The sequence below is a fragment of the Eurypyga helias genome, unplaced genomic scaffold, assembly GCF_000690775.1.
Source record: "Eurypyga helias isolate BGI_N326 unplaced genomic scaffold, ASM69077v1 scaffold30799, whole genome shotgun sequence".
Lineage (NCBI taxonomy): Eukaryota > Metazoa > Chordata > Aves > Eurypygiformes > Eurypygidae > Eurypyga > Eurypyga helias.
The window spans coordinates 6,722-16,768 of record NW_010270632.1 but is presented as its reverse complement, the minus strand read 5'-3'; the positions used below and the strand labels follow the sequence as shown (position 1 = coordinate 16,768).

At 45.7% G+C, this 10,047-nt stretch overlaps 1 protein-coding gene across 1 annotated transcript; it reads left to right on the top strand.

Moving 5' to 3' along the window:
* The first annotated feature begins 1,184 nt into the window (after positions 1-1,184).
* PARP9 (poly (ADP-ribose) polymerase family, member 9) lies at positions 1,185-8,757 on the top strand. Its single transcript, XM_010158531.1, has 8 exons — positions 1,185-2,009; positions 3,212-3,439; positions 3,519-3,737; positions 4,790-4,865; positions 5,295-5,681; positions 6,382-6,530; positions 8,016-8,190; positions 8,450-8,757. Exons 1-8 carry the CDS (start codon positions 1,185-1,187, stop codon positions 8,755-8,757), a joined length of 2,367 nt encoding a protein of 788 aa, XP_010156833.1.
* Positions 8,758-10,047: the final 1,290 nt, after the last annotated feature.

Genomic DNA, 10,047 nt, shown 5'->3' with positions numbered 1-10,047 from the left:
TTCCTGTTTGCTTTCCCAGCTGGAGTTTAGTGGCAAATGCAGCAAAGCGTCACGGTGGCACTGCAGCCAGTTAACAAAGTCCTCTAACGGCATCTGTTTCACAGATGTTCCCCTGACACTTCTCTGCTCTTTTTTCCTCCCTCTCACCAGTTATTCTCAGCCCGTTAAGTTCTGCTGCTGCGTCAGACCCTGAGGTCGGCGCTCTAAATCGAATCCTGTGGTGTGTTTTGTGGGGTTTTTTCTAATTCAGATTATGTCACTGATTCGTTTAAGGCTATGTCCCTGGCAATGGTTGTGTCAGCCTCCTGGGGGGGAGAAAAAACAACAGGAAAGGGAGAGAACAGGTAGGAGGAGGAGACGCATCCTAGCCGAGCTTCCTCCTCAGGTAAACAGTAAGGCAGACCCAAACCTTCAAGTCACTGCAGGCTCAGTGACACCGTCATCTTTAGGGCCTCGGGAGGTAGAATGGGGAAAGAGCCACTTCTAAGGAAAAGGTAATTGCACAAGGGACCTACAGGCTGTCTGCTGGTAACCCCTCTGCTGAGAGGGCTCTGAGCAGGCTGTTCAGAACATGTTTCACCAGGTCTGATATCTGCCAGGTCACAAGAATCTGTGGAGACAACTCGAATCTTGAAGACAGGCTGCCGAGGAGGGTGTGTGGCGTCAGAGGGCGCTGAGCAGCAGCTGGCCGCTCCCGTGTTTGTGGGAAGGGAGCTGGTTCCTGGTAGAAAAGATGAAACCGCAAGCGTTCACAGGCTTACAGGAGACAGTGGGCAGCAGAACACGGTTTCTCACAATCCAAATAGGTTATGCTGACAGAGAGTGCTTAAACTTTTCACTTTCCTGAAATTCATGCTGCTGTGATTCCTAAGGCATTGGAAGGCAAGAGAAAGTCTTGAGGAAAGGTGGGAAATGAGCTACTAGATGGGGAGGTTAATTTGAACAGAACGATGAACAACACTCGAGGCCTTGATTTCTTTGCTTTGTTGGGCTTTCTAAGCCTGTGAAGTGGGAAGAGAAACGATCAGTGCCAAAAAATACCAGGAAGTAGCCAAAAAATACCAGGAAGTACTGACAGCAGGATAAAGTTGGGAGCTAGTAACCACACTACTATATAAAAATCAGTGTTTTGACAGTAGTGTCCTGGATTTCACTTTATATTATTCTGTATCCTAGGGCCAAGCATGGTCATGGTTGAACACAGCTTGATGATCCCCATCAGCAAAGAGGCCTATGAAACTCTTAAGAAAAGAGAGGACTGCCTAAATAATCTCACTTACAAAAAGTTTGCTTGCACATTGACCTTCAAGAGTACAAAATGCACTGGTGAAGTATACAGGAAAAAGCTGAAGCAGGGAATTGACATTTGCGTTTGTAAGGATGATCTCACAAGACACAAGGCCGATGCTTTGGTGAACGCAGCCAATGAATATCTACATCACGAAGGAGGCCTTGCTTTAGCCCTTGTGAAAGCTGGAGGGCCAGAAATACAACAGCAAAGTGATCTTCATATTCAGAGGCATGGGAAGCTCACACCTGGCAAGATCGCAGTGACAGGTGGAGGGAAGCTTCCTTGTAAGAAAATTATTCATGCTGTTGGTCCAAGGTGGTCCATGTATGAAAGGGATAAATGTTGTAGCATCCTTCAGGAAGCTATTGTGAATGTCCTGAAGTACATTACTGCTCCAGAAAATACCATCGAGTCCGTGGCTATCCCAGCAGTGAGTTCAGGTATTTTTGGCTTCCCGCTCAGTCTCTGTGCTCAAGTGATTGTAGTGGCTATAAAGGAATTTGTTGAGGCAAGTCCTCCCAGCTCTCTCAGGGAAATCCGCCTGGTGAACATACATGAGCCTACAGTTGCAGAAATGAAGAAGGCCTGCGAAGAGTTTCTGGATGGTGCCGGGACACTGCGGGAAACTCTTCCAGTTTCCCCAGGCCAGCCTTCAGCTTTCCTCAGACATGGAGGCATTCGCTTGCGCCTTGTAAGAGGACTGCTGGAAGAGCAGAAGGTAGGTGTGTCCCGCTGTATGTTGAACGTGGAGTTGCCTCCCCGTCTTTGCAGGTTTTGGAGCCCAAGAGTTCAGACGACGTGTTGTGTCGGTCTGCTAAACAGTTCTCAGTCTGCTGAGAATTTGCAAATGGTAAATAAACTCCAGCAGCAAGGAGTTGTTTTGGGGCTTCTTCCTGTTAAGCATTAGAACGTGTTTATTTCTTATATGTGCTGCTACGGTATAATAGGAAGCAGCTAAAGATTGGATGGTTCATAATAATATATCCCTATGTTAACGTTTCTTTTCTTCTTGGAACATCATAGGAGTTCACATTTTATCACGCATTCCCTAGAAGCTACTCTAATTTCTTGCCTTGCTTTTTTTCCCTGTAATCTGTTCTCAAGGTGCCACTGCTGGAGTTATTCAGCAAACACCAAAACAGCTGGAAAAGAGAGGTGATGTGCACCTTACCTTTAAACAGCGCATCATCAAAATCGATCCGTGTAACTTTTCAGCGAGGAAATCAGGAGCAAAATGTAGGAGCTCAGTCAAAACGTAGCAGCTTAGTAACCCAACAGAGCCCTGAGACTGGAAGCGACGTCACAGGAATGGCATTTGCTTTTGGCAAATATTTTATCTTTTAAAAATTAATAACTTTTTTTTTTTTTTTAAGCAGTGTCTTAATTGAATAGGAGGTTTGGGGTTTTTTACGTGAGAGCAAAGGATCACACAGTTGACAGCGGATAATTTTATTAACTGGTTCTACAGCACTCAAAGATACCCCACGCCTTCAAGGCTGTGAGGAAAATACATTCCAAAGTCTTGTATTTTGTATTTTATCTTCTTGTATTGTAACTGATAATGTGTTTTATCTTCTTGTATTCTCTCCTGCTCTTGGTAACTGGCATTTGATGAGGTGCGTATGGGTCGCCTCTATGGCTGCGGCAGTAATTCCGTTGAATACACCCCAATGACCTTAGGACCGCTGTTGGCTTCTGCAAACAATGTATGCGTACGAGGTGCTTTGATGCATACTTTGATGGAATACTTTGATGTATTCCAGCACCTCCCTTGGGAGTAAGAGAACCTTTCGAACAGCTGAGCTGCTGCAGTCAGGCTTTTTTAAAGGAATTGTTCCTAGAACGAGTGTTCTTTATAGGAGCAAAGCTTGCAAATAGTAAACTTGAAGTATACTGAAACTTTGCCCTCTTCTCTTCCAGACTACGGCTGTCGCTCATTTTGTGTCCGTGCTTGGCGAGCCGTGCGTTCCAGTTTCAAGTGGACTGATGGAAAAAGCGGGTTCAGCTCTTCGGGATGAACTTAAATCTCATTTTACACATCCTTCGTCTTTTAAGGATCTCGTAGTAACAAAAGGATATAATCTGCCCTGTGATTTTGTACTGCACATTGTCTGGTTTCAGTATCAGCACAGGTCGCGGCTCTGTGAGGTGACGATCAGTTAAGTTGGGGTTTGATTGATTTTCATGTTGAGTGATATGAGGACTAAAGCCCTTGTTTTTCCTGCAGGAATTAAACACTGCAGTGGCAAGATGCCTGCATTTCCTCCAGAGCAAGCAATCTCCCTCAGTTTCTTTTCCAACAAAAGGGATTTGGTCGTTAGAGCTGTCTATGGATGAAGTGGCAGAGATCATGATTGAAGGGGTTTTAAATTTTGCCAGGGCACACCCTAAGAAGAAGATAGAAGTGCAGTTTGTCCTTTCCCCAGATGACCACCACGGCTATCAGGTAACAGATTTGTTAACTACCAATAAAGAAAACTCAAAACTGTAAGAATATTGCCATAGATAGCTACAGATTCCGACAATCTGAATTCCATGCTACTTGTGACACTTGTGAGAAACTCTTTGTCTCAGTAGCAGGTATGATTAATCTTTACAAAACTTTACTTTATCCTCACTAAGGACTAAGTCTTCGCCCTATGGTCTGATAGCAAGGGGAGGGAGCTCTGAAATTCCCGTGACTGTCAGTGAATTTATAAGAAAGACTCTACCCTTAACCCAATAAGGAATAAGGAAGCTTATTCCTCCTCAGGAAATGTCTTTTTTTTTTGGTAAGAAGTTCCTAGGGCAAAACACCATCAACCCTGTGTATGACCTAACATGATAGAAGGGCTGCAGACAGAAGGTGGATAATTCCAACTGCAGCGTGCCGTATTCCACCCTCTGAATGTCTGACTGTGATTAACTATTTAGTAGCCATCTGTTACAGACGTACAGTTTGCTTTTGTTCCCATTTAACTGCACTCATCCATTTCAACAGGGGACAGGGATGTATTCAATATTGTTGGGAATAACATTCTGGGAAAAGCTGACAAATGTCACCCGTTGCGGCCTACAAGGAAGCTGGGGGGGACTTTTTACAAGGGCCTGTAGCGACAGGGCAAGGGGTAATGGGTTTAAATTGAAAGTGGGGAGGTTTAGATTAGATATCAGGAAGAAGTTCTTCCCGGAGAGGGTGGGGAGGCACTGGAACAGGTTGCCCAGAGAAGCTGTGGATGCCCCCTCCCTGGAAGTGTTCAAGGCCAGGCTGGATGAGGCTTTGAGCAACCTGGTCTAGTGGAAGGTGTCCCTGCCCATGGCAGGGGGGTTGGAACTCGATGGTCTTTAAGGTCCCTTCCAACCCAAACCATGCTGTGATTCTGTGATTAATGTAATTTCAGAACTTGGTGGGGGCGTGTAACTACAGCTGTAGACGCCTTGTCTAACAGGGTTTTGAAGAGACAAATGCCTGTTTGATGAGAGAGATTGTAAACTGCTCCTAAACTTTTCTCTTTCAAGGTTTTCCAGAGAAAATTGTCTTCAGCAACACACAAACTGGAAGAAGCGAAACATTCCAGCACAAGCGATCATTTGAGTAAGTAACAAACAGAAGGGACGTTTCAAGTGAACGAGCACTCCAGATCTGAGAATCTGAAATCGCATCCCTTCAAAAAGGGCTCGGTATTTGCAGATGTGCCTTGGGGGAAGGGGGCGGCAAAAGGCGCCAGCGCTTTGTGTTCTTACTTTAGTAGGAATGGAACTGGGCAGACCCCTGTAAGGTTTTCAAACATAAAAATCATCAGTGCCTAACTTGTTGGAAGTCACTGAGTCAAGGTAAATAAATTCTGCACGTGTGTGTGGGTTTTTTCCTGGAAACCTTACCTCCTGGTATCTAATCTCTTATTTTGTTGACCGTACCAGGGGAGTAGTGTGTTTCTTGCACTGTACATCTCGGATTATGTATAGGAATTTGGGACAGCACTCAAAAGCTCTTCACTCTTCCAGGGCACTTGTATTAAAAAAGTCTTTCTTCCACGTACAGAGTCAGGCAGTCAGAGCATAAAAGAGACTGCAAATAATGAACCAGCTATTAAGCTTAGCGGGAGCACACCTACAGCACTGGAAGCGACAGAATCGTGGATCCAAAGCGTGGTGCAAATCCTGGGAAGTCACCGTGCTGTTCTTGAAAACAACTACATTTTTAGCCTGGGTAAAAAGGAGTTTGCGGAACTGTCTCAAGAGCAGCATTCTGGTGTATGTGTATCGGAGGAAGTGAAAGGTGGAAAAGCAAGACTGGAATTTCAGGGCCCTCCTGATGCTGTGATTGATGCAGTGCTTGCGGCTGAAAAATTACTGCTGCGCATGCAGGAGAGGACCACAGACAAACAAGAGGAACTGCTGTACTTAATGGGTATGTAAAGTAAGCAAGTAACTAATTAAAGAAGCGCTTAAATACGGTCAAGTACGAAGCAACAGATGTCCGTGTGTTGCTGAGAGCGGGCAGACGTGCATTCGGTTCACATGCATAGCGAGCACTGCTTTAATTACCGACCTCACTTCTGTCCTGAGCCGCTGGAAGGCCATTTGTTGGCTTTGGTTACTCCCTTGGCAATATTCCTGGCGAGGCACAGCTTATCCCGGGGCTGGCCGTGCAGTACCGCTCCTCCGGGCAGCTTCTCGTTAAACCCTGCCCGCTGCAGGCTTACAAAATTTGCAGTTCGTTGACAGGTCCCTCTGCTGAGCTCATGTGCTGCCTAGGGCTGGACCCACGGGGAGGGGTTGCCTGCGGAGTCCTTGACTTTCCCTAACCGCTGACGCAGGTGGTGCGTTACGAAAAGCCACCAAGTGACACCTTTCTCCTCGTGTTTGTGTAGTCATTCAACACAGACACCGTTACGAGAGACCCAGGCGGTGGGGAGGTGCAATGGAGAAGATAAGTTGCTTTTCTTTGGTTCCCCCTCTGTCTGGTTTCTTTAATAAACAGAGAAAAAATTAATATGTGTCTACCGCAGTCCCTCTCAGTATCAGCCTGGAGAAGATTTAACATTCTTTGTTCTTAACTAAACTACCAAACTGAAGTGTTGGATCCCTCCTCCCTTATTTGTATCCAGGCTACCCAGAAGCAGGGCAGCTTGCAGGAGGACACAGTCACAAGACAAATACCACTCAGTACATCCAGATTTCACCAGTGGAATCACACCTTCAGGAGTTTAAAGACAGACAGAAACAGTTTGAGAAAGCTGGACTTTGTGTTCTCAAGGTAAGGAGGGTATTTGTGGAAAAACTAAACCTCAGCTGAAGTAATGGGTTTAACATATGCTTTAAAACCCTCAGATGGTCTATTTCAATATATTGCTTTTAAAAATTACCATCAAAACAGCCTAATCCTTAGATGTAGTCTTCACTCATAAGAAGAAGTATTTTAAACAATGCAGATAGTCACCCGGCAAGTGTGGTTAAACTCTGAGAAGTCCGTTTGGCCGAATTGTGTTGTCTCTTATCTCATGCTTCAAACGTTCCTTTATAGCACACTCTAGCAAAAAACGGGACTGGTGTGTTAGAATGAATTTCTCAGAGGTATAACCCGATTAGTAGCATGTTGAAGGTGGGATCTGGCTCGGCTGTCGGTGCTTTACTGAACGGGAGTACAACAGGGCTGTGCAAGACAGAAGTCCGGGAGTCTGTAAAGAGGGATCCGCATGGCTCACAGTAACAGCGGGTAACTGGAAACCAGACTGCCATGGGTTTCACAGGAGAAGGGTACTTGGCGCTGAAACAACAGCACGTACCAGCCAGATGAAAGCAAGTGATTCTTGATCTGCACAAGTAAAGGCTTCCTTGAGCCTCCGCAAAAAGCTACATCAGAATTCAACGCAGTACTGTGCTGAGGATTGGTCACAGCTCAGTTAAGCGTCTTCTGAGAGAGCAGAAGCTTGATCGTGCTTCAGCACCTGCTTGTTTTCAGCTGGGCGGTCAGAAACCTGGCATGAGCAGGTTGTGGGGAGCCCTTGCAGGCCCCGGTGCTGCCTTCTGCCACAGGCTGTGCCTGGCCACTGGTGGAGTCGGGCATGGCAGGGAGAGCTGCAGCCTAGCCAGAGCCCCTGACCGTGGGCATCGGGAAGAAGTTCTTCCCAGAGAGGGTGGGGAGGCACTGGCACAGGTTGCCCGGGGAAGCTGTGGATGCCCCATCCCTGGAAGTGTTCAAGGCCAGGCTGGATGAGGCTTTGAGCAACCTGGTCTAGTGGAAGGTGTCCCTGCCCATGGCAGGGGGGGTGGAACTAGGTGGGCTTTAAGGTCCCTTCCAACCCAAACCACTCTGTCATTCTAAGTTTTGTGGGGTGTAACCCTGCACACAGCCACAACCTAACATAAAGGCCCCCATCTATGGATCCTCTTTTCCCCAAGAGCTGTAAAGATTTGATCAACAAGAGCTGAGGTTCTCCACGCCTCACAGGACGCTCGCAGTTCTTTACGCGATCAGGCTGTAAGCACCCACACAGCTTATTCTCACCTAAGGCTGGGATCTGTTCAGTCTTAGAAAATCAGTGCACTGGGATATATTCCCACTGATTTTAATGAGAGGCACGGGATAGTGGCATATTTTTTTTCTGTAGATCAGTTGCACACTTCAGGTACCTTATCCGCTACGTGGTCAGTGTGTATGAGCGAAAGCAAAGGTTCCTGCATTGAATTTCATGGATATTGGTCTCTGTTTGCTTATACTACACTATTCTTTATGTTACAGATTGAAAAGATACATAATCCTCTTTTATCTGCTGCATTCCAACAAATGAAAAAAAAAATAGAGGAAAAGCAAGGTATCTCCAAAATAACCCACAAGTTGTACCAGCAGGTTCCTGCCAACTTCTGTAGCTCGGTGTGCCAGACTGGATTTCACAGGATATATTCTCCACCAACAGGTAATGACTTGCTTTGGCATCTTTAATCAAAACCAACACTGATTGACTACTGAGGTTGGATTAATATCAGGAAAAAAGGCATTCCTACACAAAAAACTGTTTCTTACCTGCATTTAGAGTCACTTGAGCATTACTGTTTTTAACAGGAAACGCCACCCGGAGTCGAGCCGCGGTCTCTTCGTGCTGCCGCCCCCAGGCAACCAACTGTTAAAGGCTTCTGGATATTTTTCCTCCTGAAAATTTGTCTTTCTTTTTCCAGAACAAAAATACGGAGCTGGCATCTACTTCAAAAGGAATCCAAAAAGCCTCGTCAAGGATACAGGTCTGTGGGAAACGGACTCTAAAATGTACGTGTTTGAGGCTGAGGTACTAACAGGCTTATACAAGAAAGGCAAGCTGTCTTACATCACGCCACCGGCGGTGGGGGGGGACGTCACGGAGGCATATGACAGCTTAGTAGATGACGAGAACAACCCTGACACCTTTGTCATCTGCAGCAGCATTAGGGCCCTGCCGCAGTATTTGCTGACTTGCTTCCCGGAGAGGGAGAGAGGTACGTCCATCTGAGGAAAACAGAGCTGTGGCTGTTGTGAAGACCCCTCAGAACAAAGCACAGTACTTGTATTTTAGGAGGATGCTCTACCTAGTAACGTGCTGTGATCAAAGCACCTCGTGCAAAGTGCTTGGAAATATCTGTGAACAAGCCAGTCAGTGCCTTAAGGAGAGTAGAACAAAATTATCTGTGAATAGCAATGGAAGGGAAAGCATCACAGCATACAGTTAAACATTTACCTGGTAGTTAACTTCATGCCTTAAAGGGTTCAGAGCATGGGACTATACACCTGATGTTTGCGTAGGGTCTTATTCTTCCGTTACACTTTCTTAATCTGAGATATTGCATATTTTAGTGAAACCCAAGAAATCTTGGTTGTGCCTTTGCTTCTAAAACTTAAATAGGTGAATGGGTCGGGTGGTTTCCCACTTAGGGACATGCTGTTAAATACACATAGTTCTGGTAAACATGAGGCAAAACTTGATTTTTAAGAGTAGTTGCTGTTACAGTTTGTATTAGTTAAGAGATTCTGAGCATTGTTGATACATGTATTCAAAATAAAAAGTATGAACGACAGACACTGTCAGCTAACCCACACCTTGAAATTGCTCTTCAATTACTCTACCAATACGTCTTAAAGATTAGTGTCAACTGTAGATATCCCCACGTTGCTTCTGTAGTGGCCTGAGGCCTGTAAATGGAAAAGCCTCAGAGCTGTTGTACTCACGTCAGTGTAAAAGGGGGTTCGTTCCAGCTCCCCGGTACCGTGAAACCTCCTGTGGCAAAGCCTGGAACGCTGCCTGACGTTAGCAAGGGTTAAAACGAATCTATTGCCCCACGTGAAAAGCCACCACCAGAAACGAAGTGATAAAATCTTAAGAGTTCAGAATTAAGTGAGAGTGCACAAGTGGAAAACTTTCCTGAACCATTGCAAAACAAACTTTTAAGTGAATATATGTTAGTTTTAGTTTTGTATAAATCGGCGACGTCTACGCTGCTGCAGAAGAGCAGCGTTTGCAGTGTGTGAGCCTATGCTCTGGTGGAATGTTAAATGGGAACCCCCTCGTGAACGTGTAGGAGCCACCTAGCACACCCGAGTCTGTTCTCACAGCAATCCCAAGGCAGCTTTAGACATTACCCTGCGAGTTTGAAAACAGAATCACCCTGTTTCCGCTGTGACGTTTGCATTTAAGCAACCAAGTCTTCTCTTGTTGCTGTCCCATTTTTCCTCACTACTAAAACAGTTTCTAAGAAGCATCACTTTTCGGAACACCTCAAAGAATGTTTTTTGGCACATCTTTTCT

Bases quoted from the DNA above. Each gene is read 5' to 3' on its own strand.
- PARP9 (XM_010158531.1), top strand. From the start codon at position 1,185: ATGGTCATGGTTGAACACAGCTTGATGATCCCCATCAGCAAAGAGGCC. The intron at 2,010-3,211 runs GTAGGTGTGTCC...CTTCTCTTCCAG, and splicing joins GACTGCTGGAAGAGCAGAAG to ACTACGGCTGTCGCTCATTT. The intron at 3,738-4,789 runs GTAACAGATTTG...TTCTCTTTCAAG, and splicing joins ATGACCACCACGGCTATCAG to GTTTTCCAGAGAAAATTGTC.